Source organism: Ovis aries, chromosome 14 (assembly GCF_016772045.2).
Source record: "Ovis aries strain OAR_USU_Benz2616 breed Rambouillet chromosome 14, ARS-UI_Ramb_v3.0, whole genome shotgun sequence".
Taxonomy (NCBI): Eukaryota; Metazoa; Chordata; class Mammalia; order Artiodactyla; family Bovidae; genus Ovis; species Ovis aries.
This window is the reverse complement of record NC_056067.1, coordinates 66,474,181-66,500,754: the sequence shown is the minus strand read 5'-3', so window position 1 is coordinate 66,500,754 and position 26,574 is coordinate 66,474,181. Positions and strand designations below refer to the sequence as shown.

At 40.2% G+C, this 26,574-nt stretch overlaps 1 protein-coding gene and 1 long non-coding RNA gene across 2 annotated transcripts in view; both read right to left on the bottom strand.

Moving 5' to 3' along the window:
* The window catches only part of LOC114118104 (uncharacterized), a 33,352-nt gene that overhangs the window by 1,081 nt on the left and 5,697 nt on the right, over positions 1-26,574 (bottom strand). The window contains exons 3-4 of the long non-coding RNA XR_009596482.1: positions 7,467-7,685; positions 1-543 (exon numbers count right to left, since the gene is read on the bottom strand). The exon at positions 1-543 is cut by the window's left edge and continues 1,081 nt beyond it. This is a non-coding gene — a long non-coding RNA (uncharacterized LOC114118104). The remainder of the gene's footprint in view (positions 544-7,466; positions 7,686-26,574) is intronic.
* On the bottom strand, positions 9,649-22,424 carry LOC106992013 (olfactory receptor 5M9-like). Its single transcript, XM_042231341.2, has one exon. The coding sequence runs from the start codon at positions 13,478-13,480 to the stop codon at positions 12,548-12,550; it is 933 nt and encodes a 310-aa protein (XP_042087275.1). The 5' UTR covers positions 13,481-22,424; the 3' UTR covers positions 9,649-12,547.

Genomic DNA, 26,574 nt, shown 5'->3' with positions numbered 1-26,574 from the left:
AAGCCCTCCTCAGACAGCCATTTTTTTTTTTGCATTTCTTTTCCATGGGGATGATCTTGATCCCTGTCTCCTGTACAATGTCACAAACCTCATTCCATAGTTCATCAGGCATTCTATCTATCAGATCTAGACCCTTATATCTATTTCTCACTTCCACTGTATAATCATAAGGGATTTGATTTAGGTTATATCTGAATGGTCTAGCTGTTTTCCCTACTTTCTTCAATTTGAGTATGAATTTGGTAATAAGGAATTCATGATCTGAGCCACAGTCGGCTCCTGGTCTTGTTTTTCTTGACTGTATAGAGCATCTCCATCTTTGGCTGCAAAGAATATAATCAATCTGATTTCGGTGTTGACCATCTGGTGATGTCCATGCGTAGAGTCTTCTCTTGTGTTGTTGGAAGAGGGTGTTTGCTATGACCAGTGCATTTTCTTGGCAAAACTCTATTAGTCTTTGCCCTGCTTCATTCCGCATTCCAAGGCCAAATTTGCCTGTTACTCCAGGTGTTTCTTGACTTCCTACTTTTGCATTCCAGTCCCCTATAATGAAAAGGACATTTTAGGATGGCACCAAACATTATTCATGTATAGTCCCAAATCTCTTTAGTTTCTCTGTAAAAGGAAATTAGTTTTTAGTAGTAAATGTTTCAAAAATCTTATTTTATTTGGAAATGACCTAACTATTCAATAGACTTCCAACACTTAGCACAACCCTTAGAAATTTAAGTTACACCAATCTGGAGAGACTATTTTAGGCAGATATTTCTAAAGAATAATTATTCTTAATCGAGTTTATATAAAAGCTCATATCTCATTTACGTTTTTTAGAAGTTTCTTCACTCGAGGTAATTTCCTTCTTGACAAACTTGTAACAGATATAATATTTAACTTATATTAAACCTAGGTACAATGAAAATATTCTACTTAATATTAACTACTCTAACACATGTCTATATTAGATAGGTCAGCAAACAAACATTAATATCAGGTATCTACATTTGAATCAGTTCTAATGAGGTGGATGAAACTGGAGCCGATTATACAGAGTGAACTAAGCCAGAAAGAAAAACACCAATACAGTATACTAACACACATATATATGGAATTTAGAAAGATGGTAATGATAACCCTGTATGCGAGACAGCAAAAGAAACACAGATGTATAGAACAGTCTTTTGGACTCTGTGGGAGAGGGAGAGGGTGGGATGATTTGGGAGAATGGCATTGAAACATGTATACTATCATGTAAGAAACGAGTCGCCAATCTAGGTTCGATGCAGGATACAGGATGCTTGGGGCTGGTGCACTGGGATGACCCAGAGAGATGGTACGGGGAGGGAGGTGGGAGGCGGGTTCAGGATTGGGAACACGTGTACACCCATGACGGATTCATGTTGATGTATGGCAAAACCAATACAGTATTGTAAAGTAAAATAAATTTTTTTTAAAAAATCAGGTATTCAATACTGAATATTTCCCAGTTCACATGAACCTGGAATTTATTGTTTAATTTAGAATTATTTGATTTGTAAGTGCTTACCTTTTTTTAAGCCAAATAAATACAGCTCATTAACAAATTAACCTCAAAAATATTACCCAGAGACAAAGACATACCAAGACATATTTAGACAGTGCAAGATCTAGCTTCATTTTCTAAGTTTAGTCATGAATTAGATATTACAATATAAAATTTACTAGTTTATAAAAAATAGTTGAAATAAATAAAATTTTTAAAGTCTTTTTCCCTCAGTCTTGGGAGTTAGAGATGGTCTACATAAGTGTTCATGAGAGCCCTGGTCTCAAGGCACAGGGAAAGAAAATCAAGTTCTAACAAAATGGTGGCAGGTCTAAACCAAATGGTGGCCAGACAAAGCAAATGGCCATCAAAAATCACAACACAGAACACAGAGTTAAAAGACACACACATAAACCTGGCAGTCCTCATCAGAAACTCCCTTAAATACAAGAATACAGTCTCTCAGAAAACCTCCTAAAGAGACACAGAACTTCAGATCCAAGTACTAACATCAAGGAAGAAAAGGAAGCCAGCCAAGTTGAAAGAACAAGGGGGAGGAGACGGAAGAGGGGGGCAAAAGGGGTGGCCTTACAGATGTCTCCTGCCACCTACAGATACCCAGGCATTATGGGACTTTACCCTGGCCCTCCAGAGAAGGGAGGACTGGAACTTGGCCCTACCAGAAATCAGACCAGACCAGAACCAGAATTCGAGTTCTCTGCCAAGAGGAGGTGATCAATCTCCAATCCTCAGCTCAGGCTGAGGGCCCTTCGACCAGATTCCTGCGTCCAGGACCGGGGGACTAGAAAAACGGGGAATAGGAAGGGTTAAGGAGAGGAAAGAGAGAGGGAAAGGGAGACAGGTCAATAAAGTCTCTTGTTCCTTACCCGGTTGGGGCACTCTGGCCAGTTGTCCACATCAGGAGGAGACCAGGGACAAAACGGTCCCAGTTGCGGCCACTGGGTCTGGTCCACTGGCAGGCAAGTTGGCCCCTGAGTACCCTGAGTGATCACGATATCAATCTCAGCGAAGAAGAGTCCCCGCCAGAGTCACCATTTATTGCAGGAACAGGGACCCCTTCCAGGGCCCGAAACTGGGCTCTTGTCTAACACTTGGAAATGAATTGTCCGTGGAGACACATGTGCTGACAAAGCAAGAGATTTTATTGGGAAAGGGCACCCGGGTGGAGAGCAGTAGGATAAGGGAACCCAGGAGAACTGCTCTGCTGCATGGCTCGCAGTCTCGGGTTTTATGGTGATGGGATTAGTTTCCGGGTAGTCTTTGGCCAATCATTCTAATTCAGAGTCTTTCCTGGTGGCGCACGCATTGCTCAGCCAAGATGGATGCTAGCGAGAGGGATTCTGGGAAGTGGACAGACACGCAGTGTCTCCTTTAGACCTTTCCCGAACTCTTCCGGGTGGTGGTGGCTTATTAGTTCTGTGTTCTTTATCAGGATCTCCTGTCATAAAACAACTCATGCAAATGGTTACTATGGTGCCTGGCCAGGGTGGGTGGTTTCAGTCAGTGTGCTTCCCCTAACAGCTTGTCAACAAAGAAAGTATCTCTAAAAACAAGCAAAAAAAAAAAAAAAACTCCTAAAAAACGTAAATGCGATATGAGCTTTTAGATAAACTATTAAAAATAATTATACTTTAAAATATCTGTCTATAATAGTCTCGATTGAAGGCAGAGGAGAAGGGGACAACAGAGGATAAGATGGTTGGATGGCATCACTGACTCAATGGACATGAGTTTGAGCAAGCCCCTGGAGTTGGTGATGGACAGGGAAGCCTGGCATCCTGGAGTCCATGGGGTCGCAAAGAGTCAGACATGACTGAACAACTGAACTGAACTGAACTTAGAGTAGTTTCTCCAGATTTTGTTTACCTGAATTTCTATCGTTATGCTAAACTAAGTGACAACAGTGTATTGAATAGCTAGGTCATTTCCAAATAAGTTAAGGTTCTGAAACATTCACTAGTTGACAGGTCCTTCCTCTTACACAGAAACTAAAGAGATTTTTGACTATCCTGAATAGTGTCTGGTGCCATCCTAAGAGGTTCACTATAAGAAAGCAATTTTTTTGATAGTATCACTGATGTGTATGTTTACCAACCTATAGAATGCCAATATAAAAGTCAATTCTTGGTTGCTTAAGGAAAACGTATGTCTTTGTTATTAAAGAAGGTATAAGGAATGAAATCACATTTTATGAAGGAAAAAGAAGCAGTTCTGACTTACAGGTGGCAGTTTCAAGATGAGAGAAGCAAAGGAATGGGTACAGAAAGGGATAACAAGGTTTATTGGAAAGTGGACCCCCAGAAAGAGTTTTATGCCTGGTACAAGCTTTCTTGAGATGTTGAACTACCTTTGCTAATGGATTTTAAGTTTCTTTACCTCTTAATTGATCTGTTCTAGGTTTACCTTTGAAATCTTTTGTTAACTTTGGCTAAGGAGAGGTGTTGTTTCACAGTAACTTATGTGATCCTACCTGACTGTTATAAACACTTTCAACATTTATGAACAAACCTTCCTAAATAATTGACTTCTAGCTAACTTTGGGATGCTTCAGAGGGCCCCTGAGACCTCCCAAAGAGAGATATTAAACAACTTGAGTTCATTTTGGAATGTTAAACTACATGGGAAGTGTTTTCAGAAACAGTGATGAATCTTCTCAAGTTATATTGTATGATTGATGATACTAATATAGATATCCTAGAAATTATGTGACATTCATGAAAATCTGATATGTTCTGGTAAAATGCTGTCAGTTATAATTCTAGCTATCATATTCCAGTGTTTCAAGTCACAGCAATGACCAGATTACTTTGTCAGTTTCAATTTAATCAGGTTTTAAACATGCCTTCTATGGTTTCACACTGATCCCTCTGTAAAAATACTGCTCCTTCAGGATGTATGGAAAAGACTTTTCTCAGCTTACCCATAAACAATTTTGTTTGTTTGTTTGTTATCTGGTAAGCTGGCCCCAGACTGGAATTTAGTCTACTCTCTAGGTTAAGAGAACACAGTTTTCTTAGAATGAAGCTTTCGATCACAGATTATGAATTTCTTTAACTTTCAGTGATTTATATTTGTTTTTATAATTTTTTTTTACTTTGGTAAAGTAAATAAGCATTATTTAAGATTATGGTACATGTAGGATAGACCAAGCTTTCCCCACTCCTGCAAATTCCCTTAACCCCTCAGATTCTTCTGATGGGACCAAGGTCTCACTTCCCTCCAGTGGGACAATCCAAGCTTTTTATCAGCTGATCTGCCCCTGGTATTAGAGTCAATTGGAGCATTATTGGGTCCATAATTTAGGCGTGAAACCATGACTACATACAGGAAAGGTGACTTTTTGATGCAGGATGGCCATGACATTCCTTGAATTTCAGAGAAAATTGGTTTAAATGAAACTTTTTTTTTTTCTTGTAAACTGCAAAGCTTGTTCTTTTAGCATATGCAATTGAAAACCTCTAGGTTGTCAGGTCAATTTTCATTCCAGCCCCAAAAAAAGGCAATGACAAAGAATGTTCGAACTGCCTCACAGTTGCACTCATCTCACCAGCTAGTAAAATAATGCTCAAAATTCTCCAAGCCAGGCTTCAACACTACGTGAACCGTGAATTCCAGATGTTCAAGCTAGATTTAGAAAACGCAGAGGAACCAGAGATCAAATTGCCAACAAGGAAAAAGCAAGAGAGTTCCAAAGAAACATCTGTTTCTGCTTTATTGACTATGTCAAACCTTTGACTGTGTGATCACAATAAAGTGGGGAAAATTCTTTTCTGGGGAAAACAGATGGGAATATCACACTACCTGACCTGCCTCTTGAGAAATCTGTATACAGGTCAGGAAGAAACAGTTAGAACTGGACATGGAACAACAGACTGGTTCCAAATAGGAAAAGGAATATGTCAAGGCTGTATATTGTCACCCTGCTTATTTAACTTATATGCAGAGCACATCGTGAGAAACGCTGGGTTGGATGGAGCAAAAGCTGGAATCAAGATTGCCAGGAGAAGTATCAGTAACCTCAGATGTAGAGATGACACCAGCATTATGGCAGAAAGGGAAGAAGAACTAAAGAGCCTCTTGATGAAAGTGAAAAAGGAGAGTGTAAGAGCTACCTTAAAGCTCAACATTCAGAAAACTAAGATCATGACATCTGGCCTCATCACTTCTTGGCAAATAGATGAGAAAACAGTGGAAACAGTGGCAGACTTTATTTTGGGGGGCTCAGAAATCACTGCAGATGGTGACTGCAGCCGTGAAATTAAAAGAGGGTTGCTACTGCTGCTGCTAAGTCATTTCAGTCATATCTGACTCTGTGCGACCCACCAGGCTCCCCTGTCCCTTGGATTTTCCAGGCAAGAACACTGGAATGGGTTGCCATTTCCTTCTCCAATGCATGAAAGTAAACAGTGAAAGTGAAGTCATTCAGCTGTGTCCCACTCTTAGCGACCCCATGGACTGCAACCTACCAGGCTCATCCGTCCGTGGGATTTTCCAGGCAAGAGTACTGGAGTGGGTTGGCATTGCCTTCTCCAAAAAGACGCTTATGACTTGGAAAGTAAGTGATGACCAACCTAGACAGCATGCTAAAAAGCAGAGACGTTACTTTGCCAATAAAAATCTATCTAGTCAAGGCTATGGTTTATCCATGTGTCATGTATGGATGTGAAAGCTGGACTATAAAGAAAGTTGACCACCGAAGATTTGATGCTTTTGAACTGTGGAGACCCAACCACTCCATCCTAAAGGAAATCAGGCCTGAATATACATTGGAAGGACAAATATGAACCTGAAACTCCAATACTTTGGCCACTTGATGCAAAGAGCTTACTCATTTGGAGGTCACTTTGATTTGCCTGTGAGTGTGGGAGCCCAACCTAGGTGCAGGGCCTCAGGGGAAATTGCTACTGAATAACGACATTAACTCAAGTGCATTCCAGCCCTGTGTGACTCTCAGCACACAAGAGACTGGGAAAGCTATCTATCTTGGAGGAAGGAAAGGCAGGCGAGAAAGTGTGTTTTCAGGGCTCTCCTCACAGCTGGGGTTTGGCTCCTCAGAGGTCAGACCACCAAGCCTGCTCCAAGGGCCTCAATTCCCAAGTCAGGGCCATGTGTCACCCTACACTTTCCGAGCCTTGCAAACACATTTCTAGGTCAGCCCAGTACTGCCCATGGGGAAGGAGGCTTCGGGAGTGTATCACACCACAGCAGGGTGCCATGCTGGGGTCACCTAGCTGACGGGCACCTGGCACCTCCCATGGGCCCCCAGCGAAGAGTGGCAGGCTGAGCCCTGGCTTGGGAAAAACCAAAGCGGAGAGTACAGCTAGCTCTGGTAGAGGGAAGCAAACAGCCATGGGAGGCCTTTGCAAGCAGTTACTTTTTTCTCTACCTCTGGTGGGAAACATTGGCCTGATTTCCTAATCTGGTAGGATCCTCACCTTCACACACCCATGTACCTTTTTCTCAGTAATCCGGCCTTTGTAGACTTTTGTTACTCCTCATCAATAGCCCCAAAGTTCCTGGAGACCCTCCTGACCAAGCACAGGTCCATATCTCTCTATGCATGTGTGCACAGCTGAGCTTTTTCCTGAACTTCTTGATTTTGGAGACATTCCTTCTTGCAGTAATGGTTTATGACCGCTATGTGGCCAACTCCAATCCTCTTCTCTACATGGTGATCATGTCCAGAAAGGTGTGCATGCAGCTAGTAGCAGGCCCTTACTTATACAGCTTTTCTGTTGCTTTCCTGCACACAATTTTTACTTTTCAATTGATCTACTATGGCCCCAATGTTACTAATCACTTCTGTTGTGATGATGTCCCTTTGATGGCCCTTGCCTGCTCAGACACCAGCCTCAAAGAGATCTTGATTCTTATCTTTGCTGGATTCAACATGATCAGCTCTTTGACCACGGTCCTTGTTTCTTACCTATACGTTGTGGCTGCCATCCCGAGAATCCAGTCTGCAGAAGGGAGGCGCCAAGCATTCTCATCCTGCGGTTCCCGTCTGACTGCTGCCACTGTGCTCGACGGGACTCTGATCTTCATGTATCTGCAGCCCAGATCAAACCATTCCCTTGACACAGACAAAGTGGCCTCTGTCTTCTACACAATAGTCATTCCTTTGTTGAATCCCATGATCTGCAGCCTGAGGAACCAAGAGGTTAAACATGCCTTGAGGAAAGCCTTTGAAAAATGTTATTTCCTGTCTCTAATAAACATTAAGATGTTCTCGTAACACTGACTGTCTTGGAACTATGCCACATGCAGACACGTTGTGTTTATTATCTTTTGATAGGTTAATTTTATTTCTACCATTTTTATATGAGCAAAACGACTTTGCACATGTGTTCTATTTTTCATATAGTTTATAAGTAAGATAAACGGTTTAAATGATTATAATGCACATTTTTAACAAATTGCTAGTATTTGCATCTGCGACACGTGATAGTTTTGACCTGGATAGTTCCTATTTAACTGATAATAAGATTTCGCCACTGCTTTCAAAAATGTTTCTATTTTATACACTGTGGAGACAGAAAAGGGAGATGGTAAAGTAAATTTCTTGCGTCCCCATGCCGCTCGTGCAGTAGCTGCTCCTCAGCTGCACCCTGTCTGCTAAAAATCGTTCCTCTCTGCTTCTGGCCCCACTGGGCTCCCTGACGGTCACTCTCTCTAATCCCATGGTTCTCATGTTGTTTGAAAAGGTGTCATTTTTCGACACGCAGATCTGGAAATCAGGGTCAGCTTTTGGAAAGTCATACTCTCTTTTTCTGTATCAAAACAAAAGTGCAGACATACCCCTATATTCCCTCAGCAAAGCTTAAGATCCTTTTATAGTTTAGGGATTTGAAGAAATCACAATGGTTTGACAGGAAGCGGTAGTTTAAAACCAAGTTATAAACGTGGTTGCTGTCAGGTGTCAGGAATATTGTTCTATGTTGGGGTGGTGGTAAAGTGATGCAATCTAAGACACACTTAAACCATCAACTGGAATGTATTTTTTTTTAATTCATACTCAAATGTTTGGTGCCCACCTCGTGGGCGACACTGTGAGCTGCTCTCATGGGGCGAAATCAGGGCGTCCTGACTGTGCTGGACAGTCTGCTGTTCTGGAAAATGCTGCAAAAACCTGACTGTATACGTTATTTAGAAACAGTTTAGCTTATTTTATCCAAGTTATCTTAGTAAACATTTCATTGTTAAATTAGATTTCACATTTATGTGAAGACATCAATATTGCCATGTTAAATTATTTATATTAAACTTTAATATATGCCTCACCTAATCTCAACACTATTATTAAAGCAGCAACAAGGTGTTCTAAGTGGATGTAAACTGTACAAACTCTGAAGAGAAGCAATGAATTGCAATCCTGATTTTCAAGTTCTTAAATCAACTTCTTTTGGGGTCAGGGAGCACAGCTGCAGAGAAATTAATCTTGGAAATCATGACTGTCAGTTGCCAAAGATAAAACTCAAGAGAGGAGAACATCTTTGTTGTTGCTATTTTTTAAATAATTCCAAAAGTATAATTTAAATAGTTAAAAGCACAGCAGTGAGCTTATATAGTAAACTACAGAGTAAGGGCTAAACCTGAGACTGGCAGTGTGAGAAGGGTTTAAAGGTTAGTTAATCTTTCAAAAGGAATCTGGTGCCCCCTCTGGGTAGCACACTGGATTCAGGGGAGGTTGCTGCAAAACCACACGTTTACCAAAGAAACTTCAGATACATTCGAAGAGCTCCTAGAGCAGAAAGGATGATAGCCTGGGAGACTAAGAAAAACTAAAGCAAAACCAAAGTTATAACATTGAAGCAATACTGTAAAGAAATATATTAGTTCCATCAGCCTGCGTTAATAAAGTACCACACACTCATTGACTTAGAACAACAACAATTTATTTTCTCGCAGTTCTGGAGCCTACAAGTCTGAAGTCAAGGTACTGGCGGAACCAGGCTCTCTATGGCGCTCTGGGGGAGGTCCCTTCCTTGTTTTTTCCAGCTGCTCGTGGTCCTAGGCATCCCTGGTCTTGTGAGCATCTTTCCAGTCTCTGCTGTCTTCTCGTGGTCATCTTCCCGCTACATCTGGTTCCAGATTTCTCCACTCCTGTAAGGACATCGCTCACACTGGACTAACGGTCCACCTTACTCCAGTATGACTTCATATCACCAGTTGCATCTTCAACAGCCCTATGTCCAAATAATGGCCTATAACCCAATGATCCTGTAACCAGACTCTGAAGTTCTTCAGGTTAGGGACTTAACGCATCTTTGGGGAAACAATTTCACTCATAATAAGCGCATGGAAATGTGTCATGCTCAGTTGTGCTTGACTCTGTGTGGCCCTATGGACTGTAACCCGCCAGGCTCCTCGGTCCATGGGGTTTCCCAGGCAAGAATACTGGAGTAGGTTGCCATTTCCTTCTCCAGGGGATGTTCCCCCCAGGGATTGAAATCATGTCTCTTGCCTTGCAGATGATTCTTTGCCACTGAGCCATTGGGGAAACCCCAGTAATCCCATGGGATTTTCCAGGCAAGAGCACTGGAGTGGGGAGCCATTGCCTCCTCCACTAATAAGCAAGGACAGTCAAGGACGTGCTGGCTCCAATGCCTGGTGACAACACGCCTTACACACCTGCAAGCACAGTGCCGAAAGAAGCAGCTGGGATCCCCTAAGCTCAAGAGAGAGACTTGTAAGCACCTAAAAAGGAGAGCGAAACGGCCTAGACGACGGGCCAAAAGGGGTCCAGAACCAGACAGTGTGACAGCTGGAGTCTGAAAGGCCATAACAAGCCCAAGGACTCATCAAGTAGTTAGGACAAAGGGATGCATAACCTAATATCTAATACAGATCAGAAGCTTGAGTTTTTCTCCTTCTGGTTAAGACAGAAGACAAGATGCCCTTCTCTCAATACCAGAATAGTTTCTGAAGAGACTTGATCATTCTCAGGTAAAAATTGTCCTAGTGAGTGGTAAGATGCAGAGGTGAAATGCCAAGGATATGTTTATGGAAAGTATAATAAGGGCAAATATAGCATTAGAGCCAAGTGAACTCCCAGGATGCAGTGACTTAATAATTTATTCCTTTCTCAGGCAGCAGTGTGAGTTAAGGGGTTTGGGAAAGGCAATGAGACCCTCAATATGTGGTTTCCATCTTTGTCTAAAAAGTGATCATTTCAGTGGCAACATTTTCCGGTGGGAAGGAAGAGAAAAAAGTCCATATCTAATGGCTTTAACATAGAGAAGGTGATCTTTGGGTTTCAGGCACCACTTTCTACTGATGGCTCATTGCCAAGACTTGACAACATTATGTATCCCACTGACAAGGGGCAATGGGAACGGTGGTGAACAGCTGGATGACAAATGTATTATTTATAAAATAAAACATAAAATAGTGGACACTGAGGAATATGTCTGCCATAAGGATCACAGAAAATGTGATCTTAAAGGGTCAAGTTAAAATGATTTCTGTCAGTACGATTGTTTCTTGAGCAGCCTATCGTTTCATACTTGACACCAACTTGTTAGAATCAAACTTAGGTGATTTGAAAACATTAAAAAAAAAAAAACTTTGTTAGCGTACTTTCCAATACTAATCAAATAGTACTCTTTCTTCCTGCTCAGAACCTAAAGTTATGAAAAAGAACTCTCCTCCCACCATCTGCTTTTTCTCAGAACCAATCTGAGGGAATGTGGCTTGTGGGCAATTAGAAAATTAGCCTGAGTAACAATACTTTCTGTGCTTAAGCGAATCCATCTTTCCAGTGATACTACCACAAGTAAATATTACTTCTCAGAGTCTTTCTACATATGTTCAAATGTGCACCCCTTTTAATTGGATTAGCCCTTAAACAAGAATAAACTCATTCATGAGAAATTGCTTCTGCTTCTGATTTGCTTTTATGATGGTATTATTAGCAAGAGTCAACAAGGACAAAAAAATGTATTCCACTTATATTAAGAATGAAGGTAGATTAAGTGGACACCAGTCAACATAAATTGAACTGTAAACATGTAATCAGATCCCAATGATAGAGTTTGAGCTGTGCTGATCACATTTTAACACATGTCTAGTGCAATGACATTTAGTTTTACACAGATTTTTATCTGGTTGATCCACTCTAGTTATTAAAAGCTTGACTTAAGCAGCTAAATACAGACCTAAGAATGTAATGTTAGTGACAAGAATTTGGAATCAAAAAAACACCTTCATCATAGCAATCAAATGTTTAACAGGACATTCTTCTGATCAAAAGTTAGATTTTAAATGATGAAAATCCATATTGTTTCATCTTTTTAAACTATGAGAAGGACATGATAGGCTTTACTCATAAATTGTTCACCTATTTAAATTAATGAAGAGAAAAACAACTAACCAAAATCCAAACCAAAGAGTAGAATTACGGTGAGTCAACAGATTGTTTGAAACACAAATAGTGTTAATTATAGAGCAATAAATTCAGAGAGTTAACCTTCTGATTGATTCATGATACTAGTTGAAGATTCTGAATACATTTTTGTTTTCAAAAGTCCATGCATGTATGAATGTTATTGAAAGCTTTTTTGATAAATGAGGATCCACCAACTTTTATATTCATGGAAAAGTGATGAAGTCTTAATTTTTTTCATGAAATTATATATTACTTATAAAACAAGTGAAAAGCAATTATATATAGAAAATATCCTAAGAAAGCATATTTAACTCTTACAAAGATACCTCCAAATTAACATGTGCTTGTCCAAATGCATTTGAGTTATCCAATGACTACACTTAGCACAATTTTACATACACTGTGACTAACATAATAGGTCAGGGTTAGGATGTGTGCATGTGTAGATAGAGGAGGCTTAGTCCTGAGAGTCCATTCATGGGGTAAACCATCGCTGTGTTAGACTGGACCTCTTAATATATGTAAGTGTTGCCTGTATACAGTCTATTTTCAACAGGCTTATTTATATGCCTGGACATCTATAACAGGAAGCAGCACACATAGAAGTATGGACTGCAGGTTCACTGCCCCAAGTTTGCCTTCCTGATTGCTTTGTTGACCGCCTCTTTCACATCTTTGTTCCTCAAACTGTAGATCATGGGATTCGGCATGGGAATCACTGTGGTGTAAAACACAACCACCATCTTCCCCTTCTCCACAGACTCTTCAGTGGGCCTCCTGAGATACATGGAGAGGAGAGTCCCATAAAACATGGTAATAGCTGTCAGGTGGGACCCACACGTGGAGAATGCCTTTCTCCTGCCATCGGCAGAGCGCATGTGCAGCACAGCTGCTATGATGAGGGTACAGGAAATGAGAAACACTGAGAGGGAATGTGTGAAATTAATCCCAGCAATAACAATCATGGTGCGTTCTTTAATGTGGACCCCTCCACAGGCAATCTTAATAAGAGGAGGGTCAGCACAATAGAAGTGGTTGATTTCAAAGCTTCCACAGAAGCACAGGCCATATGTCCACAGTGTGCAGGTTAGGCTAACAGAGAATCCATAGACGTATGGCACAGAGATGGGACGAGCACAGACAGTCCTGGACATTTTACGGCCATAAAGCAGAGGGTTGCAGATGGCCATGGAGCCATCAAAGGCCATCACAGCCAAGATACGTGCTTCCACGGGGACAAGGGCTATGAAGAAGTAACACTGCACGAAACACCCCACATAGGAAATAGTTTTTGTCTCTGATAGTAACTTTTCCAGCATCTTCAGAGTGACATTGGAAGAGAACCACATATCCACAAAAGACAAATGACTCGAGAAAAAGTATATGGAGCTCTGAAGCTGGAGGCTGATGCTGATCAAAACAATCAGACCAATGTTCCCTGTCAGAATGATCATGTAACCCACTAGAAACACCACAATAAATAGAACTTGAAACTCCTGATGACTGGTCAACCCCATAAGAACAAATTCTGTCACATCTGTGAAATTTGGCATTGCTTTCACTTAGACCCAGTCTGCATTGCCTATGGACAAATTAAAAGAAACGAATGGATTTATTTTATTCTTAAAAATTTTGAGTCATGTTTATCAGTAGTCTAGTTCAAATAATATAAAAATCAATGTAGACTTTGCACAAAGTTTGAGTATATAATCACATTTATTTCCTTTAATAGGACTTATAAGTAATTATTAAAATATTTATTAGTTTCTTAACTCTAAAACGGACAATTACTTTCATATACTACTAGTATTACACACTTATTTTTGCTAAACTATTTCAATGATGCTAACATCATAGAGTGCTAACAGAAGTGAAGCTAGGCTGAGAGTCATCAGAAAATGACCAAATCCATTTCCACATATTGTCTTATAGGAAATGACTTGAGACTCATAAATGTGAATCTTCAATAAGGTCAGACAACCACTTTGTGCTGAACAGGGAGGTAATAAGAGTGAATCATTGAAATTCCATTGAATACTATTTTTGCCTATGACGGTTGCCTCTCATCGTCTATATTAATACAAATGCACATGTAATATTAACGTACTCATTTCTCTATGACTTGGAAGATTTCCTTTTTTAAAAATGTATTTTTTTTTTTGGCTGCGCTTGGGCTCCTCTTGGTTGGGGTGTGTGGGCTCCTCACTGCAGCAGCTTCTCTTGTGGAGCCCTGACTCCGGGTGAGCAGGCTTAAATAGTTGTGGCTCACAGGTTCTAGAGCGCAGGCTCAGTGGTTGTGGCTCTCGGGCTTAGCTGCTCCATGGCAGGTGGAATCTTCCTCCAACCAGGGATCAAACTTATGTCCCCTGCATTGGTAGGCATATTCTTACCTACTGAGCCACCAGGGACATCCAGAAGATATCTTCTTATCTACGCAATTTTATGGGATGGTTGTCTTAAACTTTGGTCTTACAATCTAGTCATTGACATACTTTTCTACACTATGCCAGCATATGATATAAAAAGCTTTCAACTTATGAAAATCCTAGTCTTGTTTTACTTTATTTAGCTATATATTTCACTTGCTTGATTACTGCTGCTTGCAAAACGAGGTAAGCAGTATTTAACAACACAGACTGTATCAGTTTAATAGTTATCTCAGAAAAGTAAACCACAAGTGGTTCAATCACCACTTCAAAATTATCTCAATAGATAAATTCTATATACATATAAAATAAAATTCAGGTGCCACGCTTTTAAAATTGTCTTATTTCATATTCTACTGCTTTTCAGCAACAATCCATTATATGTATAAATATTTATTTTCAAATGCAATGTCATTACAATTAAAATGTCCACAAGGAATGTTTTCTGTTTAATACACTTCCCCAGATAAGTCTTCTGAGAAGTAAACGGCTCTGAGTACTTAGGGATGCATCTGTAGGATTAACATCATCTTGGGAATTTGAGATCCCCATAATAATATTGCTTGAAGAGAATATTATGACATAAAATGGGCTGTAGTTATAATTGCTTACAATAATTCATTTACAAACATCAAAACCAATGTTATGTCAAATATATTTGCTATATTCTATTTATTATTTCTTACAGTCTATCTAGAAGTAGTCTAGGTTTTGTAATATGAAATTGAACAAGCTACACGAGAGTTTGGTTTGCATCATAATTGATTCTTTTTGAAAAGGAGTGAATGAAAAATACAGAAATGAGATAATTTAGGGAATGGAACCACTGTGAGATGAAAACGGAGCCTGCTGATAAACACAAAAATAAGAAAGGGAAAGGATGCACATAGAGTGGTCAAAGATCTCTTTGAGGAGGTGACTTTTCAGCTATGGGCAAGTAGCCAGTTATGTAAAAATACTGAGGAAAAAGAAAATTGAAAATACAAAAAGTTAGAAGAGGAACAATGTTTAAAAATGTATAAACTCTATGATTGTATCATGGCTCCCTGGAACTCACAATTTGGAAGTTGATTAGTCTCTGTAAACACTCTTCCTACCCCTGAAATTACTCATTGGGAATTAAATACACCATAAAGAAAATGATTTGGGCACATAACATAGTCACTGATCTTTCACTTCTGGTCTGGGTTCACCTGTTCCCTATGTTTTCATGATCATAGATCTCCTGGCTTCCAAGTGTGGATAAACTAAACCAGATGAGAGTTACTGCTTTTGACTGGGAGATAAGGCTAAGACCAAGAAGTTTCATATATAAAAACTCTTACCTCTGCTTGGTGGACCCATAATTACCTAATTGACAGAGTTTGATTTGGATTATTGGTACATCTAATTATAAAAGGATGAGATCATTAGATAGCATCACCAACTCAGACACGAGTCTGAGCAACCTCTAGGAGATAGTGAAGGACAGAGGAGCCTGGCATGCTGTAGTCCATGGAGTCTCAAATAGCCAAATATGACTTAGTGACTGAACAACAACAGCAACTAAATATATATAAAAAATCATCAAGGCACCTAAGAAACATGGAGTGATACTGCTTCTCCAGTTTCCCTTCCTGTGTGATATGTGGGTTTTCTTCCACTTTTCATAATCATTAGCTCTGTGATAGTAGAGTTTGTCTCATTCATTTTAGAACACTTCAAATGGACTACATTAGTTGTTATATACTGTAGACATTCAGGGATATTCACACATGATTTTTAAGCATCCTGATCTCCAGATCCGCTTCATAGAATGCATTACTGTGTCCATAACTAATAAAATCTCTATTGAAACCTTGTTCTAGTGGCAACAGTCTCAATTTTAAGGTAAGATAATAGCTAACTTTTGTTGAATCCTTACACAATCTTTTATAAATAAAGGTCCCATGAGAGAGGTGCTAATTAGAAGCACTGACAGACTAAGAGGCTCTCCTTGGATCGGACATGTGCAAACTGGCCAGACGGAAATGCAAACCAATTAACTGAACTCTAGGGGTACACTCAATAACTTTATATCACTACTGCCTCTTTGCTAACTTTTTCTAATATTCTATTTTTCTATATTTAAAATGCAGTTTGATTATCGTCCAAAAAAGGGGGAAAGTTATCCTTTTGATAATTCATGCTTGATGAACCAGAAGAGCTTGACATGGCTACAGAGCCTGAAAGACAGAGTTCTTAGACCACCATTATCTATGCCTCTCTAGGTTAGGTGATCCCATAGTCCTAGGGCCAGATGGCCAAAGTCACTTCTCACAGAGAGCCACTTTATTAGATAACTGTGCATCAGCTTTTAAAGCAATTAAGCATATAGAATGTATAATTTAGAAATTTTTAAAAATCACTTTCATTAACTTTGCAGGAATTTTACACACACACACACACACACACACACACACGATACAGCAAAGGTATAATTATTTCTTCCATATAGTGGAAGACAGGGAAGCATGGCATGCTGCAGTCCATGGGATGGCAAAAAGGAGGACACAACTGAGTGACTGAACTGGGAATAACAATCATTCCCAATGACACAATAGTTTCAATTCCATTCAGATACATTTTAAAACACAATGTGAAAATCACTGGTCTTTGTAGAGAAGACATAAAAGTAAAAACCTAAAGAGCAAAAATTCTTGTAAGTCCCTATGAGAGCAAGATATTCTTGTGAATTTTTATATCAACTATTAATATAAATAGTAATATTTCCCAAGTATATAATTCCAGACAATAAAACACTGTGATAACAAATAGGTCCACAAGTAAGATCTTGGTCTCTTCTTCAAAAAAGGGTTAAAAATTAAAGATGTGACTGCATTAATCTCTATTGCAAAGAGTATAAAATTTGCAGACCTACCTTCAGCAGCAACAAAAAAACGATGATAATTCCTCACTATTTATAATAGAATCTTGAACACTGAACACACTGAGAGCATCTCCCCAAGGAACTATCCAGATAATGATGAAACACATTATAATTAAAATTATAGAAACATCTCAGGAGTAAGGGATGTTAAGGAGGGTTAAACAGAAGAATGTTTTCTGATAACATTATGTGACCAATATCCTTAATATCATGGGTATAATCTCTCCCATCTTCACATGGTATAATAGCTGCCTCAGGAAAGCACCCTGCACCTCAGGAAAACATTCTTGGTTTGCATTATACAATGTTGCTCAGTCACTTTCTTTTCTATTGTGCTTTAGTTCTAATAAGCATTATCTTCCCGGCCAAACACAGCAATGCACACCCTATGCATCTCATGGCTGTTGAAGAGATCCCAGGTGCCTCAACAGTGCAAATCACATAGAAACATCTAAGGAGAATGAGCACAAGTAGAGGTCATTGGTGGAGAAGTTAATTGTAGTAGAACAATTTATCAGTGAACTCAGGCTCTTTTTGGAGTCAGTAGAGAATCAACTTCAATGGCAGTTAGATTGGAAATAAAATCTTAACTCTGCACCATAATTAACTACCTGTCTTTGGAAAAGTAAGGATTCTCAGTTTCAAAGTTCATCTGTAGAAAAAGGAAACTGCTGTCTCACAGTGAGGTATGAGGATCACAGACAACATTGGGAAATTCCTAGCACAACGCCTGTCTCTGATGAAGCAGTCAAAAAACTGAAATGAGCTGTGGACTTTCACCTATTAACAGTTCACAAGATCTTGCCACCTATTTGTGATTGTGATCAGTATTATCTCTGTGTTGAAGGGTAAAATATTAAAAAAAAAAACTATGTAAAATAATTCTGAGGTTCAGTTTCTCCACAAAATATGGATAGTAGGGGCTTCCCTGGTGGCTCAGAGTGAAGAGTCTGCCTGTAATGCGGGAGACCCAGGTTTGATCCCTGAGTCCTGAAGATCCTCTGGAAAAAGGAATGGCTATCCACTCCAGTATTCTTGGTGCTTCTCTGGTGGCTCAGACATTAAAGATAGCCAGCAGATTAAAGAATCTGAATGGAAACCAAGATTGTTCATAAACTCCCATTTGTACTATCTCAATTTTGCTGGAAAATCATGGACATAATAATACTCAGGCAAAGTTTCCCTCTTCAGTGGCCAAGGATCCCAGACTCCTCGTTAGTTCCTTCTCACCTTTTATGGAGAAGCTACATAAGGCAAATTCATTGGCACCAAATTATTATAACTTAACTTGCACTCCCTCGAGAAAAATGGAATTTAAAACAAGAAAGCATTGTGTGTGTGAGTGTGTCTGTATGTGTGTGTGTGTGTGTGTTAAAGAGGGAGAGAGCAAGGAAGAGAGTCAAGGTTAAATACATTTTATACTAGAGATGCTTAACTATTAAAAAAATTGATATATATATATATAAATGTATGAATGAGATCCATTTTTTAAAGTGCTTTACAGAACTATCCTGAATTTTCAAATAGCAAAATTGCTTTAAATTCTCCAAAAGAATCAAGATTAGGGGAGATTATGAGCCAGAAGTGATCTTGGAGGTCAGATACTTCATCCTAAAAATTAACTGGATGAATGACACAAAATGACTGGTTCAAGGTCACACACAAATTATTTTGAAATTTGGAAACTAAAACCAGGAACATGACTTAACCAAGAAACTTGACATCATCATTCTTCATGCAATACTGAAACAAATCTCAAGAGTAGAGAAAGTGGTTCACTTAAAAAAAAAAAAAAAGAGGTGACAAATATTATCCAAATCCACTTGCTAATTTCAGACTTAAATGGAGAAAGTAGGGACAACCACTAGACCGTTCAGCTATGACCTAAGTCAAATCCCTTACAATCATACAGGAGAAGTGACAAATAGATTCAAGGGATTAAATCTGATAGACAGAGTGCCTTAAGAAGTATGCACAGAGGTTCATGGCATTGTACAGAAGATGGGGATCAAGATGATACCCAAGAAAAGGAAGCGCAAAAACACAAAATGGTTGTTTGAGAAGGCCTCACAAATAGCTGAGAAAAGAAGAGAAGTAAAAATCAAAGGAGAAAAGGAAAGATATACCCATTCAAATGCAGAGTTCCAAACAACAGCAAGGAGAGATAAGAAAACCTTCTTCGTGATCAGAAGAAAAAGCCTTCCTTGGCAAAGAAATAGAGGAAAAAATAGAATGGGAAAGACTAGAAATCACTTCAAGAAAATTAGAGATGCCAAGAAAATATTTCTTGCAAAGAGGAACACGATAAAGGACAGAAGTGGTCTGGACCTAACAGAAGCAGAAGATATTGAGAAGAGGTGGCAAGAATACACAGAAGAGCTGTACAAAAAGATCTTCATGACCCAGATAACCACGATGGTGTGATCACTCACCTAGAACCAGGCATCCTGGAAGGCGAAGTCAAGTGGGCCTTAGGAAGCATCGCTGCAAACAAAGCTAGTGGAGGTGATGGAATTCCAGTTGAGCTATTTCAAATCTTAAAAGATGATGCTGTGAAAGTGTTGCACTCAGTATGCAAGCAAATTTGGAAAACTCAGCAGTGGCCACAGGACTGGAAAATGTCAGTTTTCATTGCAATCACAAAGAAAGGCAATGCCTAAGAATGTTCAAACTACTGCACAATTGCACTCATCTCATACGTGAGATAAGTAATGCTCTAAATTCTCCAAGCCAGCCTTCAGCAATAGATGAGCCATGAACTTCCAGATGTTCAAGTTGGTTTTAGAAAAGGCAGAGGAACCAGAGATCAAATTTCCAGCATCTGTTGGAAAACCATTGAAAAAACAAGAGAGTTCCAGGAAAAAAAAAATCTATTTCTGTTTTAATGACTATGCCAAAGCCTTTGACTGTGTGGATCACAATAAACTGTGGAAAATTCTGAGAGAGATTGGAATACCAGACCACTTGGCCTGCCTCTTGAGAAGTCTATATGTAGGTCAGAAAGCAACAGTTACAACAACAGTCTGGTTCAAAATCAGGAAATGAGTCTGTCAAGGCTGCATCTTGTCACCCTGCTTATTTAAAGTATATGCAGAGTACATCATGAGAAACACTGGGCTGGATGAAGCACAAGCTGGAATCAAGTTGGCTGGGAGGAATATCAACATCCTCAGATATACAAATGATACCACGCTTACAGCAGAAAGTGAAGAAGAACTAAAGAGCCTCTTGATGAAAGTAAAAGAGAAGAGTGAGAAGGTGCCACAACCTATTACCATCTCACTTTGGGTTATGGGTTGAAAAGTTTATTTAATATCCATATATCAATATGGATATCAATATCCCAGTACTTCTGAATATGACTGAATTTGTAGATATAGCTTTTAAAGAGGAAATTAAATTGTAATCAGTTCAAATAGTGCATCCTAATCCAAGATGACTGGTATCTTTTTTAAGAAAGGAGATTAGAACACAAAAATACACAGAGGAAAGACTGTGAGAGACACAGGAGGTGATGGCCTTCTATACGCCAGACAGAAGCTTCAGAACGAAACCAACCCTACTAACATTTTGATCTTGAATCACTATCCTCCGAACTGGAAGGAAATCAGTCTCTTTTGTTTAAGCCACCCCAGTCTGTGGTACTTAGTTGTAGCAGCCCTTGCAAACTAATATGTTCTGCCTTCAGTAGACAAAGAGACTGCTTTCATATTCAAGGGAAGTTTTGCTTCTTTGAAGAGTAGTATCATTTTTAATATATTTCAAACATTTATAGTACACATTCAAAATGTGCACAAAACATAAGTTTAAAATTTATTGAATTTTTTCAAATTAAAAATGCCTTTATGACCAAACTTCTAAACCAAGTAGAAGACCAACAATACATCAGACAAACTTCTCATCTTCTTTCTGAGTCCGTATTCCTCACGTTAGACGAACCTTTATTTTTAGCACTCTACATAGTTTGTGTCTTTTCCTGAATCTCACACAAGTGGAATCAAACAGAACACATTCTTTCATGCATAGTCTCTGGTGAAAACTCTGTTGACATCTGAACATTATGTTGATGACTGGTTTAGCTTGTTTGGACTGCTATAGTAATTATAACATAAGCATTTATTTATCACTGTTCTGAAAGCTGGAAGTCTAAGATTGGATTGGGTTCTGATGAAAGCATTCTTCCTGGTTTGTAGATGCCTGTCTTTTTGCTGTGCCCACACATCACAGAGGGCAAGGGAGTGTCCTAGTCTCTATTATGAGGGCACTAATCCAGTTCATGGGCTTCCCTAGTAGCTCAGAAAGTAAACAATATTCCTGCAATGCAGGAGTCCTGAGTTTGATCCTTGTGTAGGGAATGTTCCCTGGATCAGGAAATGGCAACCCACTCCAGTATTCTTGCCTGAAGAACCACATGGACAGAGGAGCCTGGCGGGTTACAGTCCATGGGGTCACAGAGTCGAACACGACTAAGCATGAGCAGGCACTAATTCAGTTCATGAGGGCAAAGCAAAGCCTTCATGACCTAATGACTTCCCTAAAGCCCCCACATTCTAAATAGCAATGGTTCTTTTATTACTGTAAGTATAGAGATCAAGTTGACAACATTCATCGAATCATGGAGAAAGCACAGGTGTTCCAAAAAAACATCTACTTAACAACCTCATAAAAAATGTATAAATCTGAACACCTGGCCAAAGAAAATATAAAGATAGTAAATCAACATATCAAAAATACTCAAAATCACATCTCATAAGGAAATTCCACACTAAAACAACAGTAAAGCAGCGCTGCACACCTGTCAGATCCAGTAAACTCAGAAAGGGGGCGGGGGCGGGGCTTCTCTGTGGCTCAGCGGTGAAGGATCTGCCTGACCGTGCAAGACACTCAAGTTCCATCCCTTACCCAGGAAGATCCCACATGCCACAGAGAAACTTACCTGGATTTTTCCTCAACTAAACAAGGCTCACCTGTGACCTGAACACTACATGTCTAGTACTTAGTAAACAGCTTTGAAAAAATGTCCAGACAAAAATTGTCACACAGTTATACACAGGAGCTCTACCTGTAATAGCTAAAAACTTTCAAATATCGGGATGTCTTCGGTAGATGGCTGCGTAAGCAAATTGGGATACATCCAAAGTGAAGGGGAGCAAATGCTACCCTAAAATATACCCCTTCAGCATGAGAATTAGTTGGACTTAATTAACTTTTTTTTTAAGAGGACATATGATCATCTCTGAAACCCAAGTTCAAGATGGCTCTTCTGAGTCACATTTACAAGAGAAATCTCATTTCAAAGGAATTCTCTGTATATATCAGATAGAAGGATGACAGTCTTGAGAAACTCTTTTTTTATCAATCGGGAAAGTTAAGATGTAAATCTGTACGACAACCATACCCTTCCTTTCCTTTAGTTTTATTTTTTAATATTTATTTATTTTTTATTTGGCTGCGCCAGGTCGACCTTCATTGAGGCAAGCAAGATATTTAGCTACAGCATGCAAACTCTTTGTTGCGGCGTGGGAGATCTAGTTCTCAGATCAGGGATGGAACCTGGGCCTCCTTCTTAAGGAGTGTCCAGTCTCAGCCACTGGACCACCAGGAAGCCCCTGTTTTGTTTTTAGGTGAAGACGGTATCTAAGGCGATATCTTGGGCCATTTCAGTCACTGGCTCAGTTTCCCGAGTTTCTCCAAAGCACGCACAAGGTGCACATTATCAAACTGGTCTGCAAAACCAGTAAAGGTAAAAGAATGTAGTATTGATACATGTTACAAAATGAATAAACATTAAAAACATCTTTGGTGAAAAAAATCCATATAGAAAAGGCCACCTAGATCCCATATTCACCATATGTCTGCTTTACATCCACCAAGTTTGTCCAAATGTCTAAAAATCTCAGTAACAGTCTAAAAAAAATTGGATGAGGATGGAAAAAAAGATATATTCATACAATTGGACAGTTGCTGAAAGTGGAAGTGGAGCTATGGATTACATTATAATGTAGAAACCATATGAGTTCCTGATTTGGGAGATTATGTGCTGGTTCCACAGGAGAATGTGCCCATTTTGGATGAAACGCGTGGAGCATTTTAGGTGATGTGGTAAATGTATTTTTTTAACATTATTGAGAGTTTCCTGCACATTTTAAGTTACTGAAAAGTAAATTATTTTTCAAAACAACCATGTCAATACCACAAAAGAAAATCAGATCACACAGGCTTGAAACTTTCTCTTAGAGGCCAAGACTTACCCAGACGAATTTCAAGGGAAGTTGTGATGCTCATTGCCCTTGAAAGAGTCCACATGGAATTTACAAATGAAATTTCCCACATAACTTCACAAAAAGTTGTTAGAATACATTCAGTAAAGTTTAATAATTTGGAATCAATTTACAATCATATAAAATACTACAATTTACAACCTGAATCAATATACGAAAATCAGTTGTGTTCCTATACACTAATAACAATCAGAAACAAAAATTAAGAAAAAAATTAACCAAGGACATAAAAGACCAGTAGTCAGAAAACTAGAAAGCACTGATAAAGAAACCAAAGAAAACACAAATATTCCATGCTCATGCACTGGAAGAATGAGTTATTAAAATGTCCATTCCAACAAAAGTCATCACCAAATGCACTGCAATCAAAATATAATATCCAATGGCATTTTTCATAGAAATATTCATAGAATATTCCTAATAATATTCTGCAACAACTGACGACCCTGAACAGCCAGAAAGACTCTGAGAAAGAAGAATGAACCTGGAGGCATCTTCCTCTCTGACTTCAAACTACGTCACGGAGCTGCAGTGACCACAGCAGTGAGGGCCTGGCACAAACACAGGCACAGGGGCTCGAGGAGAGAACAGGGAGCCCAGGAATAAAGCCACGTGTGTGCGGACAGTTCATGAAAATCAAGCCACGAACGTGTGAAGAGGAAAGGACAGTCCTTTCAAGAAGCAGTGGCAGGAAAACTGGCCACCTACACGGAAGAACACCACTGGCCATCCTCTAGATCATACAGAAATCTAACTAAAAACCCACCGTTTTGCACATGGAGCTCTTTCCCCTCGGAGTCCTCTGAGATGGATCTCCAGTCAGCACTCAGCTGGACACAAGAAACGTCTACTCCGTCCTCATTTTTCCCTCTTGCAGCGCCTCCCTGCTGGCAGGCACTGAGGCAGCCCCACTCCTCTCAGCCTGGACGCAGCCCCGTTATCCAGGAACCCGAGCCCTGATGGCCCTGAGGAGACAAAGCTCCCGCCCGCTGAAGACTAAACGACCTGTGCCCGCGGGTCAGAGAGGGGTTGGCGCCCCCTGCGGGCCACCAGAGAAGAGCCGGCAGCCCTGCGCTCACAGACCCCAGAGGGCTCACCCAGAAGCAGCTCTGCTGTGAGCCCTCAGACTGGAAGCCCAAACTGAAACGGAGCTAAAAATCTCCATGACCCTGCTCAACACACAGCCAGGGAACAATTGATTAAAAACCATACGGAATGAAAGGAACATAAACACAAAGTTTGCAACTGACACCACATTTCAATTAAAAACTATAAACCTTTTAGAAAACAACTAAAGATCTACATGGCCTTGAGTCTGGTGATGAGTTCTAAAACACAACAAAAAAGCCAATATACAAAATGTTTAAAATAAATTAATTAAAACACTGACTTTTTAAAATGTATACATTCACTCCCTTACTCAAGAAAACCAAAGGACAGAGTGTTAGGGGAACCGCTAACCAAAGCCACGAGCCCGTCCTTGCCAGGCACCAGAGAAACCACTTGCAGGAGGCATCTTACAACAGGAGGTCCTGGGTAAGAACAAGGAACTAACAAGCTACCACCAACCAGGAAAGGAAAGGTCAAAGGAGATAGGAGACTCCAATCCGTAGGTCTTACCAACCTCCCAGGATCCTCCTTGCTAGAATCCACCTTGGATGAGTGATGCATATGCCACCAGGAAGGACCCCAATTCAGAAAGACTGGCCAGAGACAGACCAGAAACTAACCCAATGCCCGTAAAACCTGAGACTGCGAGCCACGTGGCAGAGCAGTTCTCTCAGCTTCCCTCACCCTCCCACCCTCCGCCCAGGCAGCCCTTCCCAATAAAATCTCTTGCTTTCACAGCACACATCTCCTCGGACAATTCATTTCCAAGTGTCAGACAAGAGCCCACCCTCAGGCCGTGGAAGGGGTCCCCCATTCCTGCATCAAAACCACAAACCAGGAGAAAATATCTTCCAAATGTGTATCTGTGTGGAAGGAAATGGCATCCACTCCAGTATTCTTGTCTGGGAAATCCCATGCACAGAGGAGCCTGGCAGGCTACAGTCCAAGAGCAGGGCATTTTTGAAGAGAGGAAACAGTCCCAGGAAAGTTGAGGCGCTCACCAAAGGCTCCAAAGCTTTCGATGGCACAGCCAGAACTGTGGCTGAGCACCCCAGCTCCCAGGCCTCTCGGTCCTGGCCTCTCTCCCCAGATATGGGTGTGGCAAACTAGAATCTAAAGCACGGCTGAGGGCTTCCCTGGTGGCTGAGTATTAAAGACTCTTCCTGCCAATGCAGGGGATGCAGGTTGATCCCTGTCCACGCTGTGGAGCAGCTAAGCCCACGCACCGCAACCACTGAGCCTGTGTTCTAGACCCTGGAAGCTACAACTACTGAGCCCATGAGCCCCAGAGCCCGTGTCCCACAACAACAGGAGCCACCAGTGAGAAGCCCACACCACAACTAGCGCAGCCCCTGCTCGGCACAACTAGACAAAAGCCCACACAACAAAGACCCAGCACAGCCAACATTAATAATTTTTCTGAAACAACACATATCTGATAAAGAATTTGCGCTAAAATTATACCGAGAATGCTAGAGCAAACAAACCCGTTAATAATTAGTAAAGACTGAAACAGACACCTGGCCCCAGAGGGTACACTGAGAGGAAACACCCACAAGAGACATACTCAGGATTCTGGTGGGATGCATGCACAGCCACCTTTGGAAGACAGTCTGACAGTTTTTTCCAAAGCTAAATAGACTCATCATCTAGGATGCAATACTACACCTCTTGTATTTGGACAACAGCTTTGAAAAACTGTGTTCAAACAAAAACTAGCATAAAATAATGCACAGTAGCTGTATTCTGGGTTAAAAATTGGTTAAAAACTGAAAGACATTAGAATGTTCTTCTGTAAAATGAATTAATAAGCAAGTTAGGGCACATATACATCAAGGGGAGCAGAATATGCCACCCCAAGTTGTGTCTTTTTGACATCAGAATAATTCTGGACTGACATTTTAAAAACAGCAGATCCAGGA